The sequence below is a fragment of the Poecile atricapillus genome, chromosome 1 (assembly GCF_030490865.1).
Source record: "Poecile atricapillus isolate bPoeAtr1 chromosome 1, bPoeAtr1.hap1, whole genome shotgun sequence".
Taxonomy (NCBI): domain Eukaryota; kingdom Metazoa; phylum Chordata; class Aves; order Passeriformes; family Paridae; genus Poecile; species Poecile atricapillus.
In genome coordinates this window covers 63,927,194-63,954,055 of record NC_081249.1, presented here as the reverse complement: position 1 = coordinate 63,954,055, position 26,862 = coordinate 63,927,194, and the positions used below count along the sequence as shown (strand labels likewise).

Sequence of the window (26,862 nt, the reverse complement as noted above, 5' to 3'; positions counted from 1 at the left end):
TTGGCTCTGTCACACATGTGAGAAGCTTCTGGTGGATGCCACCCCTCTGCTACCAAAACCCTGCCACACAAACCCAGTACACACATTTGTATAACTGATGTTTGAAGGGTATATTATGGGAAATAGACTATGATAAATAGTTGAGGCTTAGTTTGTGCAATTAGTAATCCCCTGAAAACTCTTTGAGACTGAACTTTTGCCTTGGTTCAATGAAAAATTTTTATATGCCCCTGCATGTGTGAAAGAAAGCAAATGTATCAATGAATAAGGACAAATTTTCGAACTTTGATGGGAGACACACTTTTGCTGTGGAGAGCGCTATGGGCAATGTCAAGTTTGGGCTCTGTTCTGGTTACTGGGTAATAAATAGACACTTTACAAGAAAAATGTGGCAAGGGAGAGCACAAATGCTCTTGGCAGAGTTCTCCTGGGGAAGCTGTCCCGGACGATGTCCCTGTAATGAATAATATTAGGAATAATACACAAGGAAAGCTTTAGGAACTCTGTAGTTCTGGTGCAGAGCCAGTTCATACCTCCCCTATACCCACCTGCACGTAGGCTGGTACGTGAGTTTCCACCCAGGATTCAAGACCTTGAGGCAGTCGAGATTTCCTTTCGGGCCACTGACCACGCAGCCACGATCCTGTGTCCGCGGCCGGGAGGAGGAGGGTGCTTTGTGGCAGGGAAGTGAGGCTGCTGCCGCTCCCGAAGGGCTCTGCAAACGCCACTCCTCCGGCGGGCTCGGAGCGGGGCCGGCTCCTCCCCGCGGCCGGCCGGGCTCCGGAGGCGGCTGAGCTCACGCAGGTACCGCGTCCCCCCGGTGCTCCCGGCCGCTGCGGGGGTTGGGGCCGGCCGAACCGAGCCGGGCCGGGCCGGGCCGGGCATGACGGCAGGGCAGGGAGGTCCCGGCGAGGGCTGCCCTGCGGCGCGTCCCGTCGCCATGGGGACGCAGGGCGGCCGGAGCGCGGCATTCCCGCGGGGCCCTTCCCGCACTGCCGCGGCGTGTCCGGCCCGGCCCGGCCCGGCCGAGCGGCCCCCGGGACTCGGGACAGGCGCTGCTGCGCGGGCGGTGCCGGCCCGGGCGCCCTCCCCTGCGCCCCGTGTCCGGCGGGGACCGGGCTGTCGCCCAGGGATGCGGGACCGAGCCCGGGCGGAGCGCACCCTGTGCCCTGCGCGGACATCTGTCCCCCAGAGTGCCGCTTGTCACCTGTGGCTGCCAACAGCAGCTGGCTGTCAGCCAGACACCGAAATCCCGAACGTCCCAAGGTCGCCCTGCTGGCACTGCCGGTGCCTCGGAGGCTGCCGGTGATGGAGCCTGTCGCAGAGCTTGCCTGGCAGGGAACGTCTGGTATCGGAGCTAATCTCCCTTGCTAAAACTCAGGACTGCTAATAAGAACAGTTTTGTAGTGTTTGCTCGTATTTAGGTGTGCAGCTTTTCTATGGAAGCACTGCAAGTACCCAGTGACTTCAGTGCTCCTCACAGGGGTTTCCAGACTACTGCTACTTCACTTGGCCATGGTCTCCTGCGGCTTTTCATTTTGCTGACGACGTTAGATCGCCTTAATATAGACTAAATCAATATGGAATAGGTGATTTATGTTTTTTCCAATTAAAATATAAATTCTGCAGTTTTGTTCCATTCACAAAATGATGTCACGTTTTACAAAATCCTATCATAATTCTACACAGTATTCTGTACTTGCTTCCCATGCATTAACTTTAGGGTGCACTGTGCTTTTCCTTATGAGACACTCATAAACTTACTGCTTATTAAAAGTTAAATTCTGCAATAATTTGCATACTTCCAGGACATGATATTTTTAGGAAAAAATCAACAGCAGTAGCGTTATAAAAAGTAATAAAAATGACATTCTTAAAAGGTAGTGTCTATTTCAGTAGCACCAACTCAGATGTTAAAGCACTGACTATGTGCAGTACTAATTTGGGGAATTTTTATTTTAGCCACTGCTCTAAAACGAATACATAATGGATAAATATGAAATCATTAAACAAATTGGAGAAGGATCTTTTGGCAAAATATTCTTGGCAGAAGGAAAAACGGATAAGGAGCCATGTGTTATCAAAGAGATCAATTTGACTAAGGTAAAACAACAAAACCTGAATTATATTTACCAGATTGTGCTACTTGCATTTTGCTAGGTATGAACTTTGGTTATATTTTATCTCCTTTGTAGTTCCATCCCAATTATATAGAGCTAAGCTTTCCAAAGACTGTATTCTTTGCTAACTTATTATTCTTAAAGCACAGGTGAAATACATATTTTGATATTAAGTCTTTGCTTTTTGGTGCATTTTTGTTGTTTTCAAAGCTTCTTTCTTCCTACAGTGTGTGGCACTGCCTAATTCAAATTCTGAAATAGTTGATTCAACTACAATGAAAATATTGCCACTAAAATAACAAATCACAGTTCTGTGGTGAATTTCTCTAAGCTTTTTAATTTCCTTGTTTCCCACATCCATATTTTCAGACATGCGTAATTCACAATGGAGTCTTTCCAATTTTCATTTATGTTTATGGCAGTTTGATTCGTCTCATTCATCTGATTTTAAGTTTCTATTCTGTTGCTGTCAGCATTTGAGCTGCTTGGCCAGACACCCTTTCAAGGAGAAAAAGAGAATTAAGTCTTTTTAGGAAGCTGTTGGTCACATGTGTTTAAGATTTCTGATTTAGAATGAGCTCAGTTGGGCCATGAAACTTCTGTCTTCCTTCCCACTGACTGCAGAGGCAGCTTGGGGCCACTTGCTCAGGTGTTGGGGGAATATCACAGCTGTATCCGGTTCCATAAAAGCAATTAAAATCTCTGTGATTTCAATACAGGAGTTTTAACAGTCAGTTTCAATGAGTGCCTACATGCTTTTGACAGATCTGTTGCTATTCTGGGCCACCCCAGTGAATTTCTAATATATTAGAGAATTACAGTAGAAGAATGAGTCCTAGAAAGAGCTGTATGTCTTCCAGATTCAAACCTGGAAAGGCTGACACATGAGTAATGATAACTAAATGAAAAGATGGATAGTTTCTCTCTCTGCTCATGACCAATAAACTCCATGCATTTCTAATCATAGACTTTGATGTATAACTAGAAGAATGGCTGCTAATGAAATATTGCTGTGAATCCCACTTGTTCAAAAATCAGAAGCTGGAGACAGAAAATTGCTGCTTTGAAGTCAAAAGATTTTTATTTTTTTCAATATGGTAGAGTGTTTTTTTTCAGTAACTGATTTTTGAATCTTTGAGGATTACATTTCAAAACTATTTCTTAAGAATGAGGGTACTTTATAAATACAAGAGAACATTTTGAAGGATAGACACTCAGAGAAATGAATTTTTAAGTTTTATTGATAGAAGTGGGATCATAACAAACTAAATGGAAGTTTTTCATTAATGTAACAGGGCAAAGAATTTGCTTGAAATGTTACAGGAACAAGTAACACCAGTAAAATGAAGGATTTTTTTTTTTCTTTTCACTTTGATCTTTTAACGTCACCCCTATTAGCATTACAGTCATCTACATAAGTACTCTTCAAATTCTTAAGGGAATTCTTTAACTTTAGAGTTTCAATTCTTTAACTTAAGTTTAAATGTATACATTTGCCTGTTTGTAAAATGTCAAAATTGGGTTTGACTTCAGTATTGTTCTAATACACTTTCAAACATACACTGCAAATCTATTTCCTGTAATAAAAATTATATTTACTATTAATAATAAGTAATTATTAATACTATCTATAAAAATAAACAATTAAAATTATAATAATTATTATTTCTAATTATATATATTTATAGTAATAATTATTATATTATAACAAATATAATAAATTTATATTTATCTTTTTGTTATATATATATCTCATACTTTATAATATTTCTACATCCTCTTGGTACACTGTATTTTTGTATTAGTGGGAATAGTTTGGTAATGATGTAACTATTTTTGAAAAGGGTTAAATATATCATTGCTAGCATTTAGTTTCTTAATTCTTTGTAGATGCCTGTGAAAGAAAAAGAAGCCTCTGAGAAAGAAGTCATTCTGCTGGCCAAGATGAAGCATGCAAATATTGTAACCTTCTATGCTTCTTTGCAAGGTTTACTTTTAACATTTCTGTTTTAATTGTGGTGAAAGGAGTGGAAGGCAGAAAACCTACCTTGTTAGTGTTGACCACCCTTAGCCCTGTCCCTAAAGACTTAAACGTGGGAAAAGGTCTCAACTCCTAGAAATGGATCCGAGCCATCAAATTCAGGCATCACTTGCATTTTTCACATGTGTGAGTGGGTACTTGGTGTGAATCCTAGATCCTGAGATGTCTGTACTGTACAAATTGAATTTTAGTCATGATTTTTTATGGGAGTCCAGAGTCTAGTTGTTTCAATAGAGGAGAGCTTTTGAGTATAGCAAGGAATAGGCCAATCAATAAAGACAGAAGACTGATGAAACAGGCAAGAAATAGAAGGATCATTTCATCTGATCTAACCTCGGGTTCCTCATATTTTGTTTATCCACATCATATACATATGACATTATATCGTTATGACATGTACATCATATATGCACGCACACATATATTCATACTTATGTATGCTTATACAAAACAGGCAAGCACAAAAAGAGGCCATTTAACAGAAATTAAGTATATTAGTACATCTGAAAATGTCTTTCAGCATCTGGAACATAAAAACAGTATTGGCATTTCATACCTTCATACAGCACTGTCTTTTCGGTGATCCAATATCAATCTCATAATAATGTGCTAGACTTTTTTCTTCAGATAAATTTTGAATTATCACTCAAGGATAAAGAATTCTTCAGGACTGAAAGAGATAGAAGGAATTCTGTTCACCATGAAAGCTATTTCCCTGTATTTATTTTTCCTCTGACATCTGCCATAAGCAGTGCCTTATGAAATAAAAGTTATAGTTGCGGCTTCTGTTCAAATTGTTCTCTGTGACCAAGACTGTAACTGTTCTAAGGGACATGTAAGTCAGATAGTCTTCTAACCCCAGAGAGGTAAGAACAGGTTGAATTTTTCTATTAAGCAGGCCCTGCTGTTTATTTTTGCTTTTTGAAATATTGTCTACTTTTAACCTTTTCCCTAAGCCTTACTGCTTACTTAGTTATTGAGCAAAAAACCTGAACTTTGAAGCATTCTGCTAAGTTTCCTGTAAGAACATCTCTCAGTGGGGTCTCTCGAGGATCTCCAAATGTATTTAATATTTTGCTGAATCTCCATTTAAATATATTTTTACTTCTTATTTTTGCATCAAGTTTCATTGGAATTATCTATTTTTTCACAGTCTTTGAAATTAAGGAGTAGGTAGAGGTAAATTGCTACTTTTTGAAAGAAGGGCCGTAAAAATAAAAATAAAAATAAAAATAAAATTAAATGGTGCTGTACTGATGAATAATACAGGAATAAAGGCAAAATTATGCTTTTCCTTTCAGAAAAGAACAAGCTATATATTGTGATGGAATACTGTGATGGTGGAGATTTAATGAAGAGGATAAATATGCAGCATGGAGTGCTGTTTGATGAGGACCAGGTGAAAGACAATTTCTTTAGAGGGAAGAACACATTATGTGAAACACATGGTTTGAATTATTCAGTAATAACTGAACTTTTAAAGAAAACTTTGGTAATTTTAGTTGCAGTGTAGGAAGGTTTTTCAGCACTCTTTAAGGTCTGAAATTAAATCATTACTACAATGATGACTTTTTAATGCCCCCTTCCTTCTAATGCTCTTTGCATTGTAGATGTACTTTTTCTTTACATTAACAATATACCCATTAAACCATGAAGACCTTCTTTTAAGCAGTGCTTTCCAGTTATGGGGAGGATGTATTATATACAAATTCGTAGTTTGTTGGTGCTATTTGCATCATGGCATATCCTCCTTTGTACTGAAGTCTGTGGTAAATCTCTCATTCATTTCATTTTGGTCAAAATTTCTCTGATGCCGTTAAAATTATTAAATCAGCACAGAGAAACAAGCCCAGATATCTGACTGCTTTTGGGCCATGTTCATGTATATTTTATTTTGTAAATAGGTGGGAATAGTAAGTATTGCAATTCACAGAAGTAGAATTTCCCACTATTCCTTACTTACTCCTTTATTTTTTTGCTAACTCTTAGCTTTCTGAAGGAAATTTTCTTCATGTAGGAATTAGTGGACTGAACTCTGGAGTTATTTAGTCATAAATAAAATCTACTTTTCCAAGCATAATGACATTTTGCTTAGAAACGAAGTAGATAGTATCCAACCTGCTAGTGGAAATATACTCTAGGGCATAAAATTGAAGCAAAAAAAAAAGTATTGTGACTTTTCTTTTTGCTTTAGTAGTAAAAGAGGAACTCTTTGGTGGAGAAGTCAGTTGAAAGTGAATTACTGGTTCAGTAATAATGAATTTTAGGATCCTATTGGGAGTCATGCTAGAGGCAGAGAGAACATGAAAGAAAATAAAGAGAGGACAAACCCACAGATCATGAAAGCACAAGGGAGAGAACCAACACACAAACCCCTTGACAATAACACAGAATAATACATATCCAAAGCAAGGCAAAAGAAATACAGACAGAAGAATGAATTATAGAAACTGAAGATACATTTGCTGATCAAAGAAATGAAAGCAAATCTTCCCAATTTAACATAACAGTGTTAAAATATCTTTATATTTTCAAATGTACTTCTGAGAAAGTCTCATTTGTGGCATCAGCCCTAATCAGGAAATAATCTATTTAATGTCAAGCATTGCTAAATAGAAGGTAATTACTTGAATCAAAGTCTTTCATGTGCATGAATTTTCCTAAACAGAGAAGTATATCAGCAGGTTGTAGTTTTGTTTCTGAATTTAGTCCAAAGGCCCTTATTTAAGAAGACATGTGTACATTGGAAGTTAAATATATGTTTAAAAGCTGTACTGGGCCAAGGATAAAGGATGAACACATGTGCCTACTTTTTATGCAAGTTTCTTCATAGCTCACTTCTTTCACCAAAATTCAGTGGTTTTTTGTTTTGTTTTGTTTTTTGGGTTTTTTTTTAATTTTTTTTTTTGGTTCCTGGATCACATTCAGTAGGACTACAAATATTTTTCTACAGCTGGGTGGTATGACTTCCATCACTGAGGACTAAGAAGCCACTTCCCAATGCCGTCTTAGTTATTTGCACTCCCTCACTTCTTAAAAAAGGTCTATTTCTCTCTTCTTTCCTTTGGCATGATTCTTCAGTCCTTGAAGTGCATGTCCTGGCACAGTCACGGAAAATTTGAGGAGGATAAGTTGAGTAGATATCTATTTCCATTTAGTTTAGTGATAAATGGGAAGGAAAAGTCTATGGCATTAACTTTAAAAATACCTTTTTTACTGTTTCACATTGTATACGTTCTATATACTTTAGATTTTGTTGTTGTCGTTATTTTATATATTTCAGTAAGATGCCCCATTAGAGTCACACAAATTCATAGGTATCTGTTCTCTGTTACTTTCATTGCAGATTCTCAGTTGGTTTGTGCAGATCTCCTTGGGCTTGAAGCATATTCACGACAAGAAGATTTTACACAGAGATGTAAAAACACAGGTAGTAAAACTGGTACTGGAGAGGATGTTATTTTATCCTGTGAAACATATGCTTAAGAGGTTCTTAAAAAAAAAGGTGCCATCTTTCATTCTCACATACTATTTTTGGGTTTATTTGCAGAACGTTTTTCTTAGCAATAATGGAAAGGTAGCAAAGCTTGGGGACTTTGGCATAGCAAGACAGTTGAACAGGTAAGCAAGGTTTTTAATCAGTCTGTGACCTGCACTGAGCAGGAATGTTTGTGAATGTCCAGAATGCAGCCTGAACACGCAAATTGTCTGTGGATTGTGCTTGCTCAAGAAGTCTGTGATATAAAGGGTCTGATGCTACATTTTCTTCTGTTATCTGAAACATGCCATCCTGCATGGAAGCACAGATGTATCTACCTAGTAGATGGATTTCTGCTAGGTATAGGGCATAGGGTGGAGAAGCTACAGCCTTTGCCTGTTCTCTGTGGAACTGTCATAAAGAGAGCCTGGAGGCACAGTTGCTGCCCATGCAGCTCTTGGTAATAACTTCTGTTACCTCATGAAAAGAAAAGTGAAGAGCATTTAAAACTAAAGAGAGAGTAATGGAAGAGAGTTTGTACAGATGTTGTATGTCCTCCAAGAGTGAGCCTATGTTAATTTTTAAAAAAGGCCCAGAACAACTAACTGAGCCAGAGAAAGTGGCATGGCTCCCTTGCATCTGTGTTGTTCTCCCAAAAAGAGAGGCCTTATCTTTAATGACCTTGGGGACAAAGTTGGCCTATCCTGGGTAGCGGCCATCTGTGACCAAAACATGCCAAGGGGCATGATAACAACAGTAAAATGGTAGGTTTGATCTCTTTTAGTGCTTTTTTATTATCTTTGACAGAACTCAACTCTAAGCATGTAAACCACTGATGCCCAAAGTGCCTTCCTTTGGAAGTGTTCTGGGCATAGTTGCTGTAAGGATTGCTTTTACACTGCAGAACAGTACCTAGAAGATAGGAAGTAAACCTAAGAATTTGAATATCCAGTACAGACATTTAAAAAAGTATATAATAGTCTTATATGACAGTATAATTGGAGCTTGACAGTAGTTTTCCTCCTGTAACTAGTGAATTAAGTTTCTGTGGTGAGTTGTCACTGTCTGGATGCCAGGCGTCCACAAAAGCTGTCACTCCCCTCCTCTGCTATAAAGAAGAGAGAAAATACAGTGAAATGGGCCAAGACAAGGGCAGGGAATTCCTGTGCTTTCTGTTGAAGTGCAAACACTTTCCACTATTAAAATAGTGCATTTTACACAGAAGTGAGAAATGCTCTAGTTTTTCATGGGGTGTTCCATTATTCAACTGTTTGGAGAGCAGAAGTAGTGTCCCCTGTAGGCTTTTAACCTGGGGCAGTTCAGCTGTTTGTTGATTGTAAACTTTTTCAGTGTGTAAGCCTTTTTGTTCATTGTGTTTTGTTAGTACTACAGAGTTTGCCCATACCTGTGTAGGGACCCCCTATTACCTTTCCCCTGAGATATGTGAAAATCGACCATACAACAACAAAACGTAAGTCTCCGTCTTTCCTTCCTATGTGTGTGAGGATGTGCAGGGGTGAAAGAACTCATTTTAGTAATGTGGTTTAAATCAGTGTTTGTGCAGAGCATGGGAATTTCTCATGGTCACCCTTTGTGAAGTTTTGTACTATTGTGTACGATAATTAGGTGCATCATTTTACACAACAACTACCTTAGACAACAATGTCAGTAGTATTTTAACTTACAATGTCCAAAATATAGCAATCATGACTTTGCTGTGATTAATCTACAGCCTTAATATAATTATATGTTTTGGCTTTATAAAAGTTCTTATATTTTAAACTCTCTTTTAATGCTTCTTGTTGGTAGTGGTGGGAAATGTAAACCAGTATTCTTCCCTTTGCTTAATCTGCTTCTTCATAATTTACTAAATTTCTCTCATTTCCAAGATGTAATAACCAATGCATCCTTGCAGTTCCAAGTTTGTGAATTTTTGATACACTCATTTATCATTTATAAAAATACACTAAAATGAAAGTTACTAGTTTGGCTACTTTGGAAATTTGCAGTAGCCACTTGCAGGAAAGACAAATAGGTCTGGGTTTACCACAAAATACAAGATGAGAAACACTGCAAAGTCAGGACGTGAGTGGGCCTAGGGCCCCTTCTCCATGGGGGGAATACGATCAACACCAAATGTTCTGAGCTCAGAGTAGCATCTCAGCTCTGAGGTGCTATTCAGACAACTTTACTCCCCTATTGTCTCCTCAGCTATTGAATCAGCTTTGTCCTTCATCCTGCTAGAAATATGAAGCAGACTTTTTCAATTATAATGATAAAACCTAATTAGATACCATAGAAACATTGGTGCCACAACTAAAAATAAATTTCTAGTTGTTCCTTTTAGTGTGTCGTAAGAAAAAATAAAATTTGCTCCACTCTGTGACAGAATAATGGTAATAAATTTGGGACCTGAGAAGAGGTACTGATTACATGGATGAAAATATTATAGACTTTTCACTGAATCTTTAATTACTTCTTATTCACAGAGATATTTGGTCTCTTGGCTGTGTGCTTTATGAGCTGTGTGCACTAAAGCATCCTGTAAGTACTGTACAATCAGCTCATTATTATATAATTAGAAAATATAGTGGTTATCTTGCAAAGCCTGTAGTAGAAATAGTATTCACATTCAGCTACAAGAGTTATTTTCATCTTAATTATTGGTATTCAAGAATGACTGCTAGTGTTTAACTTTTCATATTTTATCTGTTTTGTGAATAAGAAAATAAAAATTGTTAAGTTGTATTCCTATAACTTACATATGTGCATGTGTGTGTACGTACTTTGAACATATATTTGTTCTTTAAAAATTACTAAACTTTTTCAAAACAGATGAACAATGGAAAGAATTAAAGACAGGCTTCAAGGTTAGACTTAGGTATATAATTTTACTCATTTCTGTTTGAAAATACCAGTCTATACTTATTAAATAAGAACCTAAACCCCACATTTCCCCGGAAGGCAGTTTGAGTCCCTGGAAGAATTTTCCTAACGGAGATATATGTTGTTTGAAAGCACATTTATATCAGAAAATAACTGAGATAGCATCTTCAGGAAGTTGTGTTGTCCTCAGCCTGGTGTGAGCCTCAGGTAATCCTCAGCCTGTGACTATTACATGGCAGAAGGAACACAGCAGAAAATAATCTTGACAACAGGAAAAAGGTCAGATTCCTGGGACCAGCAGATGCTGACTTCTTGCTGAGCTCGGATGTGGGAGCAGGTACAGCAGCACTAAGAGAGCAATTGTGCTGAGCTAGGAGCAAGGGGGATACTGCTGAGGAAAACTGCTGATTTCACAAAGTGGCAAAACATGAAATATTACTCTGCATGAATATTAGGTGTTTTAGTCTGTATTGCTGCCCACTGTTTCAGTGTGAGGGCAGTGACTCAGTGCAGATGTAGACAGGAAATGCAAGTGAAGCTAAGGTAAATTCAATTCTACCACCTTCAAAATAGCCACATAAATAAAAGGGGGGTTTTAGAAAGAACTTGGGGGGGGGGGGGGGGGCAGGGTTTGCCTAAGGCCCTATAAACTATATTGATGCTGGCCTCTTAAGAGATCTAGTGAACTGAGAGGACTGAATTATCTGATTGGTATCACTTGTTAAAAAATTAGGATTTTATCTTTGTTCTGGGGGGAGGACAGAATGCAGAGGCTGTTGGTTGAAGTGAGGTTTTGAAGCTGAACCCTATGAAGACAATATGTATACAGATCTCTGTTGAGCAGCTTTTGGTAAAACACATCATGTTTCATTCTGGAAAGATGGGCTTCTGTGTTACTGTCTGACAGCAGAGGGTGAATAAAACACCTCCTGGTACAGAAGTCATTAGACCTTTTAGTTGTGTAGCTGAAACCAAGAAAACATAGCCAGAAAACACAGTCAGAGAGTGGTTATATTAATTTTCCATGGCAAACCATGGTTAGCAAGGAAGGATTTGTGGAGGGATCCCACAGCAAAGGGATTCTCCCCCCTACTCCAGTCTGTGAAACCCCACCTGGAGTGCTGCATCCTGCTCTGCAGCCCCCAACAAAGGAAGGACATGGATTTATTGGAATAAGCCCAGAGGAGGGCCACAAAAATAATCACGGGGCTGAAGCACCTCTCCTACAAAGATAGGCTGAGAGAGCTGGGGTTGTTCAGCCTGGAGAGGAGAAGGCTCCAGGGAGACTTAGAGCAGTTTTCTTGTGCCTAAAGGGGGACTGAAAGAGACAAAGAAGGATTTTTGACAAGGGTATGTAGTGAAAGGACAAGGGAGAATGACTTTAAACTGAAAGATGGTGAACACAGGAAGATGGTGAACATTAGGAAGAAATTCTTTACCATGAGAATGATTCTTTACTGTGATGCTGACTGGCACAGGTTACCCAGAGAAGCTGTGGATGCCCCATCCCTGATGTGTTCAAAGCCAGGCTGGATGGGGCTCTGAGCAACCTCGTCTAGTGGAAGGCATCCCTGCCCATGACAGGGAGGTTGGAATGAGATTTTCTTTGAGGTTCTTTCCTACCAAACCATTCTATGACTGTGCCAACACGTACCTATTTTCAAGTTGGGGTGTCCAGTCCATCATTCTGAACCATCAATATTTACTGTCCTCTTTTTATTGTTTTCCCTAATTAAGTTTCAAGGCAACAGTTTGCATGAACTGGTGCTGAAGATTTGCAGAGGACGTTTTCAACCAGTGTCTCCTAACTATTCCTATGATCTGAGGATATTAATTTCCCAGTTGTTTAAAATATCTCCAAGAGACCGACCATCCATCAATTCTGTTCTAAGGAAGCCCTTCTTGCAGAAACTTGTTCTCAGGTATCTGCCCCCTGAGGTGAGTGACTGTACTGCTGCCTGCTGAGAGAAAACAATCAAGGAAGTAGTACGAACAGTTCTATCAGATACTGTTTTTTTTCTGAAAGGTAGCACAGAAAGAACTCATTCACACTGTGATACCTAGAAAAAGGCCTTCAGCATCTCCCTGTGGAGCCAAGCAGATACAAGGTAATGATAATAATATTATGTATCATTAGTTCTACAGTAACATTTGTTAGTTATGATACAACTGTTGGCTGTAACTTTCTCCAGAAGTCTTTACTGCATATTTGGATGAAGAGTTTCACCAAAAGCTAAAAGTAAATATTAGAGAGAACTGTAACAGCAAAACCATTCACTCAGGCAGTGTGCTGCTGTCCTGTTCAGGGAAAGGCAGGTTTAAAACTAGCTCATAAGCTGTGGTCATCTAGAAGACCTGCCATAGGAAAGTGCTGAAACATTAGTCTTAGTTCTTTAAAAAACAGAATTTCCAAAAGTGAGAGGCTTTGATCTAGTTTATGTCCATCACATGAGAAACATCCTTACTGTGTGAAAAAAGCATAAATCTTGCAAAACATGCTCCACAGAATTTTACTCTCTTGGTTTGAAAAGACAGGTGTCTGCTAAGGAAAGCAGAAACCTCCCGTGAAATGGAAAAATGTAAACTGCCCCCACCCTCTGAATTATTATAATCTTGAAACCAAGGGGCTCTCAGGCAAAGATATGGGAATAGGAATAACAGTTCTTTACTAGGAAAATGAAAATAAAAATGCAGTAGTACAAAAAAAAAAACCCCACAGAGTCAGAACACAGCCTGACCCTGTTGGTCAGGGTGTTGGTAGTAGTCCAATTAAATGGTGGCTGCAGTCCTCCTGCAGTGACAGATGTGGTTCTCTTAAAGCAGTGATTCTGTAGAAGGCTGTAATTTTCCTCTGGAGGTCCACTGGTGGTGTAGATGGGTCTGGCCTTCCTCTGGGAATCCAGTGGAGAAAGGCTGCCTGTGGTGTTCCAAGGCTCAGATTCTATCCAGGTAGGAATGCTTGGCTCCTCCCCCTGGGTGGAGCACCTCACACTGGGATGATGTAATTTTATCCGTCCTGCAGTGAGACTCACTGGCCACATTTAACAGAAGATATCCCCCTGGAGGGATGATGGGTCCTGGAAGAGATAAAGAACACTGCCTCACCTGGTTTTAACAGATGGTAATAGACCACATACTCTTGGTTACATCTTGCATTGCAACCCAAGACATTTACAAAACAACAAAAAAGTATGTTACAAAGTCTTATAAATTTTATTAAATTGTGAGACAGTGAGCTCTTCACTGGGATTTAGTACCCATTGATAAACCAGATTCTGTATGCAGTTTCTAAGAAAACATGAAGGAAACTAAGTGTATGTCTATGTACTATTGAATATCTGGCATGTTTCTGGCAGTGTAACTTTGTTCTAATTCTATATTCTTCATTATATCACAGTGAGTGCTCAGATTTATCTTTGGAATATCAAAACAGTCAAAACAGTTCTGTGAAAATAACTTATGTAGTTACTTAACTACACTTTGGACTCTCCTCCTCCACCCCCCTTTCAAAAATATTCATCAGTAGTGTAGGAACCCATGTTATTTTGAAAATGACTTTCAATGAGATTTATCTGCCCACATAACCAATTTGGACAGAAGCCTGAACAACTAAATAACTTAGGCACTTTAAAAAAAAAAATAAAAAAGATCTCTGGTCATTTAATCATAGTTTTAATACATTTTATCTCCCAAACATGATATTCTAACAGTCAATACTGATGAAAGATTTAAAACTTACTTAGAAACTATTTAATCCAAGAAAGGATACTGCTTTTCATTACTGCATCTAAGATGTTTACAAAATACTGGCTGACCAAACTGGAATGGTCTGTACTTGTATTCTCCTACATGGGAAACTGATAAGGTAGATTTTTCACTTTTCAGCCTTTCTTTTCAAATTTCACAAGTACCACAACATTGCCTAGTGATTTGTAGAGTATGGAGGGCTGGGTTTAGAAAGGGAATGCCTAAGGAGAGGCACCTAGAGCCTGTGAATTACACCTCCTGCTTTCTGTTCTTGGAACTAGCATGAAATCAACACTCTAGTTTATAAAGGTCTCCCTCTTATTCAGTATGCTGTGCAAAACTAATTAATAAGATAATCTTTACATGAATGTGACAGAGCATGTTTTCAAAGCATGTCATTCTCAGAATGAAAAGCAGAATGACTAGGAGGTGTGAGGTATGGTGACGATGGTGAAAGGACATAAGGACTGCTTATTAACCCAACCTGTCAATATTAGGTGTGGGCATCCTACTATGGTTTGACACTACATGATCATTAATCACATAGAGAGCACAGAATGCAATTTTTTAATCTCTTATTGTTGAAAAGTGTATAAACTTCAGAAAACAAGAGTCCAAGACCCAGTTTCTCTGGAATCTGGAGTAGTGATGCCTTTCAAGAAACAAGAATTATTTCAAAGAAATGAATGGAAGCCTCCTTCAAGAGTACAACAGCCTCTTCAGGTACTGTGTATTCACATTCTCATATATACATATGTATAAACACTTATATATACACAGACACAAGCACATAATCATCTTCAGAATTATACATTATTACACACACACACACACACACACACACACATATAATCTTCAGAAAGCAAATGCCTGCACTTAAAAAAGATATTTTAAAAGACTCAAGACATTAAGATGTATATTTAGCTTAATGCCTGTACTAAGACAGTAGAGACAGTTAAACGTGCCTGAATCCTCAGAAGAGGTGTTTTGAAAGCTTAAATGTGAAACGCTGAATCTAGGCTGCTTTGGTATGGTCCTTTGTAACAAAAGGATTAAGGAATGCTTCACATTTTCGTTTGCACAAAGGCAAATAAGCTCTGCATTCACATTTTTTGCTATAGAAGCAAATAGACTGATCCTGTTACTTCAGCCCTTCTGACAGCTCATTCATGGGCAAAATCATCAGCATTCACTTCCATTGCCTCAGATACTTGTTACTGACAGCCTTCTCCCAAATGCAAGCCCGGTTTTTCACAACCACTTTGTCTCTCACTTGTTTTTCATCCCCTCTTTTCCTCAGGTAGGGTATCAGCTGCATGCTACGCCCAGCCTCTTTCATAGCATCACTGCACACATTTATGTTTATCTTTAAGAGCATGCAGTATTACCTTGAATGCTGGTGGACATAAGCACAGCACTTTTAGGATCTGGGAGCCCCCAGATCTGCACACTGCAGTTACATGAGCTTAACTGCTAATAAGGGAACATGGAATTCCCAGAACTGCGCCCATCACGCAATCACTAACACTAACTATGAATAATACTGGTCCTATGTGGAACACAGCACTTTGTTTTCCTCGCAGCTCCATTTGTGCCAATGCAAATCCAGAGATGGATTAAGCTGGAAAGGAAGTTTGCTTTCACTGTGCACTGATATAATCAAAGGCAGAATTTTGTCCACAGTGTTTTGACCTACACTGGGAACGTTTCCACATTCTTTCAAAATCTAGATAAACAGTGTGTAGGGTTTCAGGGATACTTGCATAGTGCCATACTTTGAAGGTGTTGCTTCAGGATTCACAGAATCACAGTATGGTTGAGGTTGAAAAGAACTTCTGGCCATCACCTGCCTGCTCAGGCAGGGTAATGTAGATTCAGTTGTCCTGGACTATGTCCAGTTGGCTGTTGAATATCTCCAAAGATGAAGACTCTAAATCCTATTTGGGCAACCTGTGCCCTACCCTCAGGCACCCTCCCCCACAGTGAAAAATATGTTTTGTGATATTCAGAGGGAACCTTCTGTGTTTCAATTTGTGCCTGTTGCCTCTGGTTCTGTCACTGAGTACCAGTGCAAGGAGTCTGGCTCCATTCTCTTTGCACCCTCCCTTCAGGTAGCTATAACCATTGATAAGATCCCACCTTCAGGCTAGACAGTCTGAGCTCTTTCAGCTTTTCTTCATAGGGATAATGCCCCAGGCCTTTCACTGGACTTTTTGAGCTTGTAACTGTCTCTTCTGTTCTGGAGAGCTCAGAATTGGACACAGCATTTTATGTGTGGCCTCACAAGTGCTGAGCAGTGCAAAAAGATCACCTCCCCTGACCTGCTGGGAATACTTTTACTAGTGCAGGCCAGGATGTCATTCACCTTTTCAGCAAGGGCACACTGTTGGCTAATGGTCAACTGGTTGTCCACCAGCCCCCCCTCTTCTCTGCCAAGCTGTTTCCCAGCTGGATGGCTCCCAGCATATACTGGTGCAAAGTGCAGGACTTTGAACTTCTGTTGCTGAATTCCATGAAGTTTCTGTCATCCCATTTCTCCAGCCCTTTTTGGGTCCTTTTGGATGGCACTACAACCCTCTGGTCTATCAGCCACTCCTTCCAGTTTGTGTTATCAGCAAACTTGCTGAGGGTGCCCTCTGCCCCTCTCTCCTACCTGATCTAAATCCTTAGTGAAGATGTTGAACTCTAGTTACTGGCTTTCAGCTGTGCTTCTCCCTGTGATCACTACCCTCTGGGCCACTTTTCAAACAATTTCACTGCCTGCTCATCCCGCCCTCATTTCATCAGCTTCTCTACGAGGATTTTATGGCAGACAGTGTCAGAAGCCTCCATGAAGGCAGTTGCCTGATAGGAAATGTCCCCTTGCTCTCCTCCTGTCTGTCAAGCCAGTCATTAAATTGCAGAATGCTGGTGAGTTGGTCAAGCATGACTTCCTGGTGCCTGCTTCACTAGTCACAGTTCTCAGTCCTCTGTCATTTATTTAGGTAGCCTAATTTGTTCTCCCTATTGCTTGGGATTGCCATACTTCTGGATACGATACTGTAAAACCTACTTCACTAAGGAACGAGATAAACACTTTATGAGGTCTTCCTTGGGAACTTTGCTGACAGTTGGAAACTTTCTTCTTATACAGATAGGAATTTATATTCTACTGTAATCTGGACTGTACCACAGGTACATGAGCCTATACTCAGTGTATCTATGAAGGAAAATGGGAGGAATAGTTAAAGTATTTACCATCTGTGAAAGTGATGCTTAGATGCATTTACATTTATGTAAGAAAGTAAGCAAAATTTAGCATCTTTCTCATGCACCATATAGTCTCCCACAATGGAAAAGTTTGTGGATGTCTGACCGCAGTTACATCAGGCAGTGGCAGCTAGGTGATCATCTTCTCTGTATTGTTCTTATGAGAAATGGAAATGCCAGTCTTGTCACAAAGGAGAAATACAGGGATGTTTCATCATAATAAGGGCATTGAGAAATGAAAGCCCAACTCCCACATGCACGTAATCGAAGAGATGTGAAATAAAGCAGTACAGTGCTCCCCTGAAAGCAGCCATCAATGCATGTTCTCTCCAAAACTACATCCCAGATTCCCCTTGCTCTCACATGTTGAAATGAGGCTCTCCTGGAAATAATTCAGTGCTTTAGGCTCCAGAACAATGAAGTGACTCTAGGGCAAGGACCCTACAGAGTACAAAGCCCCATGCTGATCACTCACACAACAATATGGGCTGCTGCTTAATGACAGGATCTGATGGAACAGGGGAAAAGGAAGTGGCAATACTGAGATCACATAAACTCTGAGAAGTTTGGAAGTTTCTGGGTTATATTTGAAAGGATTTGGAAAACTTACACTAACTATACCACAGACAGTCACATTACCATTCAACTCAGACCGGGGAGCAGTACAGGAGGTTAATTCAAACTTGTGCTGATACAAATGAGTATGGGTAAAATAACATCCTGTATTATATTTTCAGCCACAGACCTCCAGATTTAATATGGCAGAAAGGCCAGAAAGCATTAGAGTACATGACCATTATGGTCATTACTATGAGAAGCTTGACAACTTGCAAAGGAAAGCTAATGCACATTATGACCTTCCTCATATCAGCCAAAGAGGTGAAGATTTCTATAAAGTAAAGGGACAAGTTGCACCTCCACCTCCACCAGCTGATTGGTAAACATTTCACTCTGTATATGTCTGTCTTGTGTATTTTGAGCTATCAGCCTTCCTAAGTAAGTAATACTGGGCATAACTGATTTAGCGGAAAGCCTTCTCTGCTTTGTCTTTGATAATTTTTTTATTATTTTTTTAACATAAGTTTGTTACACAACAACACAATTCATGTTCCTGTTCGTCCAGAAATTCCATCTGAATTGACCTGGTGTTTGACATTTCATTGTCAAAATGTCTCCCAAGCCTCAGCCCACTTTTACTGGGTAAAAAGTAAAACATAAGCTTTCTGTAGAATCTCTGATTATACCAAGGATAAACACTGTCTGTCTTTCACACCAGGATGAGAATAATACTAAGATCAGAAGCAGTTCTACACTGAAGGTAACAGAGTGAGAGGCAGGCCATGAAAGCACTTTTTTCAATGCAGCACTTATATTTCTGTTTCAGATATAAAGACCCTTTCTCTAGCAGTTTATTTACTTCAAAGATTTTCTGTTACAAAGTAGAAGTACAACCTCAGGAGATTTCCTGTCCATTCTGTGACTGGCCATTTTAGGTGTGGATGAACATTGAAAATGTGGAGAAAGAAATTTTGACTACTTCCAAAGCTTTCCTTTAAAGTTGACAGAATCATTAATTTTCATTGAACAACAACAGTGTTTAGAATGTTTCAGTTACAGATCTTCAGATTTAGAACATCTTTCCTGACCTGAATTTCTAGTGACTTATTTTAAGGACAGAGTCAATTCAGTTTGGCTCTCTGCTGCACATATGGATTCCTGAGGTAGGAAATTAAATAAATGGGAAGCAGGGAGCTTACAAGTGACTGATGGTTATTTTATATCAAAAAGCAAAGGAAAAGTTTAGAAGCTACACAAAGTTTGACTGATAGAATTAGGCACAGAGGAGAAAGACAGTAAAAAGGTTGCTGAATATGCAGCCTCCATTCTGACAATAATTTTCACTCAATTTGAGGACCAGAAAAATCAATTTTGTTTTAATTAATGCTTTCAATACCATTTATCAAATTTAAGGTGGAAGGGCTTTCCTGAACTCTTCAAAAGGTTTAAGTAACTGAAGTAATAGGAAAGGGAATGCCTCAGAAGAATGTGTCCTTATTTTACTGTTGTGCCATATTTAAACATATTTTATCCATATTTATATATTCGTATAGTACGAAGAAAACTCTGTCTTATGTGGTAGAACCTATAGAGAATTATTTGTGCAAAGGTAGCAGAGTCTGTGAAATAAAACATAATATATGTACATCACTTTCTTCTCTCAGGACTGCAGAATTTCTTCAAAGGCGGTTTGAAGCCCAGCAGTACAAGATTAAAGTGGAAAAACAGATGGTGGGTAAATGCTGAACCACAAAATAAAATCTGTAAAAGAAGGTGAATTGAAATCCAAAGATTAACTGATGTCTTTTGAACAGCAAACTGTAACACTGTCATGTAGAAGGTTTTGCTCTAGCAAATTGCCTGATCTGCTCTGCAATGTTCAGCCTGAGGTTTTCTTTTCTCATATAAAATTGTAACAATGTAAAATTCTATTGTGACTTTTTCCTCCAAAAATGTACACTCACCTAACTGCGTTCTTCAGTGGAACACGGAGAGAGAACTGAATAAGCACTGAAGGAGAGGATTCTAATTGAAAACTCATTTGCTCTGGGATTCATTTGTATATCCATAGGGATTGCGACCATCCTCTGCTGACCCATATCGTGACCAAATACAGCAGCAGAAAACACAGGAAGAGCATCTCAAAAACCATCAGCAAAATGTGTTTAGAAAGAATGAAATGGAAGAACAGGTAAATGAATCTCTTCCTCAATTGCCTAAAACTCCCTTATACTCCTTGGCATAGGAATCCTTTGTCATCAGATTCTCTTTTCCATCATCCATTCTTTTCCATTCTTTTCCCACCTTTTAACAGAGGAACAATATACTTTCATAGTTTTGCTTTTGGGTGACAGAGAAAACAAACTGATACTTCTATTTTATGTGAACATATATAAATACATTTAATCCATCTATCTTTGGTTTAATAAAAACATATTCTACCCTACTGTTCTTTAATAGGAGTATTTGAAACAATTGCAGAAAATTCGGGAAGAATACCACAGTGATATGAAAGAATTCAGATTTAGAGCAGGAGTATTCCAGGTAACAAAGCTCAAACATATGGGTACTCATACTTACTTTCTTATGCTAGAACACTTTATTAGGAATTGAAATTAATATTTTTAAAAAATGTTCCGTAGGAGAACCAGAAAATACAAGATAAAACCTATCTTGTCAGGCAAGGGAAAGCTGAGCACCAGTCTGAAAACAAAGATATATCTGGAACAGGAGAAGAATCACTTCAGGTATCAGTACCATCTCCATCTAAATAGATTTTTCTGAGCAAGTCCCACACTGTCTTTGATTCATTCTCAGGCAGAAATATGCCAATTTCTGTAGTATCCTCCTCAGTGATCCTGGATCTGACTTTTACTAAAATTAATTCACTCCACTTGATGAAATAAAGTGGGTTATAGGCAGCCAGAGCCACCTTAGGAGAGAATTTGGATTCCCAGTGATTTAATGGAAAATGCATGATAATGAAAAAGAAACATTAGATTTTGGGCCTGCCTGGTGTGACTTTTTTTCATGGGCTCTCCATCTTTTGGAGAAACTGCATAAAATCTGTAAATTGTTGTGGTTTCTCCTGAGGCTGCAGGCATGCACTGATTGCCACGGATCACAGAAGAAGTTGTATACTATTATTTACTTGGCTTTTCTCTAACATATTCTTGCAGGAGACATAATAATATCAAAAGGACTAATTAAGTTGTTTTAGGTGTTTCCAGAAAACAAGATATTGCAAAACAGGGCTATACTTCTTACAGGCATAGGTTTCCACTAAAATCTTGATTTTAATCACTTCCAAAGTTTTCCAGAATGAAATGAGTCTGAGTCATCTTGCATGTGATAATAAAAAATAAAAGATGTAGTATTTATATCTTGACAAGTATTGTATCTTTCTGACATGGGTTTTTGAAAAATCAGAGGCTTATACTTTATGCAAGAATTTCTGTTTTTCTTTTTGCCAGATAAACCAAAATCGGTAATGAATGGAATATTCTTACAGATCTGTGTAAAGGAAATTGATGACTATATTTGCTACTTAAAGAAGTCTCTTTCTTTATGTGGTATACACATATTCAGTAGCAAAGAGTGTAATTTAGACTGCCTTTTTTTGTCTCCTTCCAGGATATGGAGAAAAACTTTAAACAAGTCAGACTCCAGGATAGGCAAGACCAAACAATATTAGGAAAGAGACATAATACAAAAGTATCCATCTTTACTTGTATTTTTTTTTTTTTTTAATTTTCCTATTATGTCTGTACATTTCAAATTGCTGTATTACTATGGTAGGTGTAGAAATGAAGTTATTTGTGAGTCAGTTAAAACTGCTGGTTTTCTGTTTGTTAAAAATTTATATCAGAAGAAAATAAATGAGCTTTTCCGATCATTTGAGGGATATCTTTAGATATTCCCACCTAGTAATGAACCTCTTCCTCCTTATATCGAACTGCATTAGTAGTGCATGGAAACTCATGTTTATTCAAACTCCAAGTAAATTCAAGTCAGATTGCTAATTTTAAAATATTTTGTTATAAAATATGATTCACTATACTCCTTTTTAAGTCATAGAAGGGAATGGGAATTGAATTAGAAATGCACATAAGATACCAGGAATATTTCTGACCATAAGATGACTGTGAAATGGACTAAAAGTATTTTATTTTATATTGCATGGAAGCAGCACAGTATTCAGTTTTAGTTCTGGTTGACAACCAGCTGTAAGAACCAGTTCTGTGTATTGCAATGATTTGAATTAAATGTTAAAATCAAAAGTGGATGCAGTAGTTTTAAAATATCACTGAAGGAACAGGACTATAGTCAAGGAAGTCTATTTGTGGCCAATGTGTTCAATTTTGATCTTCTTAAATAGAAGAAAAATATTGTTAAATAGAAGATATTTTCAAGAGAATAATAATTTTCAAATTTGTAGTTCCATATAATCTGTGTACTTTTAATTAAATGCTTTTATTTATTTAAAAAAATTAATGACATGTAAATTTTCTTTAGGGAGGAATAAAATTTGAAATTAATTTAGATGTGTGTTTTCCTGAGGAAGACAGCATTCAAGAAGCAGAGGTATGTTTTAATTATATTCAAAGCATTCACATTAGCAGTCTGCAGCTATGACAGTTCCATAATCTGAGATTTGTTTCCATTGCCATCATCCTCTGCCTTTGTTACAACGAAGCTTCTTATTGAGGATTTGTTGTCATGTTACATATATCTTCCCTTCTACAAGAGAATAATTGCTTAGAAAAAAATTGGGTGATATTTGGGTCAGTGTTTACATGGTAAAATATGAACAAGTGCAGATATTTAAATTTCCTAAAATTGAGAGGAAGAACTTAGCTCAAAACTGAGTTAATCTGCAAATGCTAAATTTGATTTGTAGATTGTTTTAGTACATTTCCATTTCTTTTCAGAAATGAAACAGTATTGTATTGTATCACAAAGCAAGAACAACTACAGACAATATTATGTTTTCATTTAGTAAAATTATATTTGTGGTTTATCAACATGTAATAGCTACCTATTGAGATTTTTATTAGTATATTAGAATTTTAAAAATATTTTTAACAGCAACAAAAAAATTCTTTCTAGTATATATATTTTTATTTTATAAAGCACTATTTTGTCATTCTGTTGTTTCACATCTCTGTGGGTCCCCATGCAGCCCTCTGATGCACAAATCACAGTGTGGCTTCTGAGTCCTGCTGCTTCACTTTTTGTTACACAATCTTCCTGTGCATACATGGGGTTGGCTGGCAAACACAGTAAAATGAGAAGGGATTAGCTATTGTACCGTATTTGTTTACTGTTTCCAGAGTAACTTATAGTTTTTTTCAGGTACTAGATAAACTCAATGAGACTTTAACTTTTGTGGATGGTGAGAATCTAAAGGAGAAATTGGTGGAAGTTTATGAAAATCCTACAGACAGGGCTTTGGAAAAACTGTCTGACTACCCAACAGGTATTTATTGGGGAAATGCAGTGCTGAGTATTAATCCTGAAAATTACATAGGAGTTAGGTAAATTCTGTAAGTCCAGATATAAACTTGCTATAGCAAGTTTATCTCATGAGTTCTTTCTTTATATCACATAATATTATAATCACATGGACATCTACTTTACAAAAAAATCCAAATAATTTTGCCTCTTCTTTTTCTTCCCCTTAGAGTCCATATATGATATGAAAAAGCCCAGAAAACACTGGCAAACTGGAGCCCCTCAGACACTACTGAATTTTTTAGCTGATGCTGATGTCACATCTGCATGTCCTACTACAGCCGAAAATGAACTTGGTGAGAAAGTTTTGGCTTTCAGTGAAAGCAGTGAGGACCTGAAATTCAGACTGAATTCATCAATACCTGAATGTTCACATGATCCAGCAGGCTTTTAATTGCAGGACTTTGTAACAGCAGAGGTTATGGCACATGTTAAGTCATAGAGAACAGTTGTCCCTTTCCCCTCTAACACTGCGATCATGTTGTGTTGCTCGTACCTATCAAGAGCGCTGTGTTTTATGAATCACTCTGGCCTGGCTCAAAATGCCAATCTATTCAATTAACTATCACCACTTTCTCAGGCCTTGAGCTGATGACACACAGGAACAAGGACAGTGAGTGCCAATGCTGTCCTGGAGTGTGGTGGAGTTGTTTTCCCTCTGCACACAGTGACAGTGTCACAAGTGCCACTTCACCCAGCTGTGGCTGTGGTGATGCTCCATTTTAGAAAAGTCCCTAGGCTTCTTACAGTACCACTGTGTATATTCCCAGGCAGACAAGTATCTCAGTGACTGGTTGCTGCAAACAAGGAGCTTTTCCAGCATTCCAGCTGGAATGCTCTGCACACCCAAGACAGACAAAAAATAACCTGAAGGGCTTGCATAGATAGTAAAGACAAAGCAGAATATTATTAATACACCACCTTTTGTTCATTCTGCCTTGGATAAAAGACCACAGGGCACAAAAGAAACAGGAACTTTTTATAAGCTCTTTCAAACCAAGAAGCTGACAAGTTTCAGAACAAGGGCTGCTCAGTGAAGCTGCACCTGTCTATTCCAGGTTTAATAAAAAGTTACTTAACCATTAAAACCAGTGTTAAACATTTTAGTGATGAGCAGTCCAGACTGTTTGCTCCCTATTCATCAGATGAAGTACTTACAAAAAAAATCAGGAGTATTCCATAAAGGAAAAAAAAAAAAATAGATTCCAGAATTACTCAAAAGGAAGTCTTGAGACTAGGATATCTGAATCTGACAAAGACAGTAATGCTTTAGTGACCTGAGAACCTTGCTGTTCTTCAGCTCACCACGGTATTCTGCCCCAAGACATCCCAGAAAACAGGAAGCAGTGGAAACAGACACCACCAGAGACACTCCTGAGCATCTTAGAAAAAGCAGACCTGTCTGATGATTCCTTTATCCGTTTTAAGGAAGACAAAGGTGGGATGTTTTTTCCTGTAAATTTTTCATGTTCTTCTTTTGCTGTAATATTTCTTCTACCCTTGGCAGAAGGTCTGTGATGAGAAACAACATTTTGAAGCAGTTGGCAACCTAGAAAAATGGGGACAGCACCTCTGCTCTGTCCCTTAGCACTGAGAGGCCTCTTCCAGGACGTTGCTGTTTTCAAAAGCAGAGAAAAGGGCAAGCCCTACTTGCTGGCTATTACCTTCATATGTAATTCTTCCATTTGCTTGGGTAGACAGAGGTGGGCTGTAGGTACCATAAACCTGGAGCTGTTGTGGTTGAAGAACCCTGTAAAAAGCATTTATTCAAATACATACATACATGGTGACTTAAATGACAGTGGTGACTTTACAACAGGGTCCATGCTGATACAGCTGACACTGCAATTGATTCAAACTCACCTACACTGCAGCCCACTTTCCTAAGGTAACAGACTGTTTAAAAAATTGCATTTACTTTGGATCATCAGAAGTGTGACATTTACATTGTAATTTGAACAACAAAACACTTCAAGCATTTATTTATTTGCTATTCCTTTACACATGCTTTTATAGTTTTCTACTATACAACTGAAAGAAAGTTCCTCTTTCTCTGCAGGAGAGAGATTAACTCTGTTGCCTGCAAAAGAAAACAAGGAAGATGATTTAGAAACAAATTCTGCTGTTGCTGTTGATGAAGGTAGACTTGAGCCAAGGTCAGATGATGAAGACACGTAAGTCAAGCACATCAGAAGATAAATCCACACAACTGGACAGTTTTTTAGGTTGCACTGCCTAAAGTTTTTCTGTGTTCTAAAAAATTAATAAATAAAGAAAACTTGCAGAGTCTGCTAATTTAACTTTTAATTCTGGAATTTGTCACAGCCAATGCTGTCATTAAAAATTACAGCAGAAATATTAATATGGCCTTGCAGCTCTTTTCTCTTGCCTTTTAAATACAGGTAAACAATGTGACAGAGATAGAAGAAGCAGTTCACAATTAGGTGTGCCACTTGTATATTATTTATAAAGTGTTTAAAAAACCCTAAGAGTCCTTGAACTGAGAAAGGTTTGTAATAATGTTTTATTTATTTAATTAATATAATTCTCTTGTTTTACTGTGCAGGAATTTTGAAGATTCTGAAGATGAACTCAGACAAGAGCTGGAGGAATCTCTGGAAAAATTGTCCACTTCTCCAGCAGAGAGAACCACAGAGTCTCACATCTTTTCAATAAATAAAGGTCAAACAGATGAAGAAAAGATGAGTTTACCTCACAAACTTGGAAAATCCGATGATGATTTAGAAAATAATTATAGGTAATTTGGTGTGGATGCACATCATGAAAAAGAATTAAAATTAATAGAAGGCTGTAATTCTTTTGCTTTAAAGGTAAAACAAATCAGGGTACTTTTCAGATGTCTGAACATTGAAAAATCTTCACCCAGACTGAAATGCTGTTTCTTCTATCATTCTGAGCTACCTGGACATACCTGACAAGCCTTGCTTGAGCAAGTTTCTGACTGTGTACTCTGTTCAACCATTTTTGTATCACGTAAGAGTCTCCTAGTTTGTGTATTTTATTTCCCTAGATAAATCAACTCCTTATTTTAAGAATCTCTTCCAGCCTTTCATAGTCAATGTGTACTGCCAGTACAGCTTTGTAATCTACAGTTTCATTTACTGACCCTATGTAGCAATATCAACTGCTCAGGAGTTCAATATAGTAGCAGTAAAAGGGTTCATTAGCAACATGAGAATTGTGCATTCCCCAGTTGCTAATAAAACATGTAGGTATGTAGGTTCTTCCAACCATATTTTTTCACATTA

The 26,862-nt window shown here is 38.2% G+C and overlaps 1 protein-coding gene across 1 annotated transcript; it reads left to right on the top strand.

Annotated features, from left to right (window-relative positions):
• Positions 1-1,982: 1,982 nt before the first annotated feature.
• On the top strand, positions 1,983-26,767 carry NEK5 (NIMA related kinase 5). The gene is made up of 22 exons (XM_058855311.1): positions 1,983-2,103; positions 4,011-4,107; positions 5,463-5,560; positions 7,508-7,591; positions 7,712-7,782; positions 9,024-9,110; positions 10,129-10,183; positions 12,263-12,463; positions 12,561-12,633; positions 14,862-14,995; positions 18,259-18,458; positions 19,744-19,810; positions 20,151-20,270; positions 20,540-20,623; positions 20,722-20,826; positions 21,713-21,793; positions 22,595-22,663; positions 23,435-23,558; positions 23,764-23,889; positions 24,894-25,031; positions 25,683-25,767; positions 26,160-26,767. Exons 1-22 carry the CDS (start codon positions 1,987-1,989, stop codon positions 26,353-26,355), a joined length of 2,412 nt encoding a protein of 803 aa, XP_058711294.1. The 5' UTR covers positions 1,983-1,986; the 3' UTR covers positions 26,356-26,767.
• The last annotated feature ends 95 nt before the right edge of the window (positions 26,768-26,862 follow it).

Coding starts and splice junctions, on each gene's coding strand:
- NEK5 (XM_058855311.1), top strand. CDS start 1,987: ATGGATAAATATGAAATCATTAAACAAATTGGAGAAGGATCTTTTGGC. Junction 22,664..23,434: donor ACAGCATTCAAGAAGCAGAG/GTATGTTTTAAT, acceptor AGTTTTTTTCAG/GTACTAGATAAACTCAATGA. Junction 25,032..25,682: donor CCGTTTTAAGGAAGACAAAG/GTGGGATGTTTT, acceptor TGCCTGCAAAAG/AAAACAAGGAAGATGATTTA.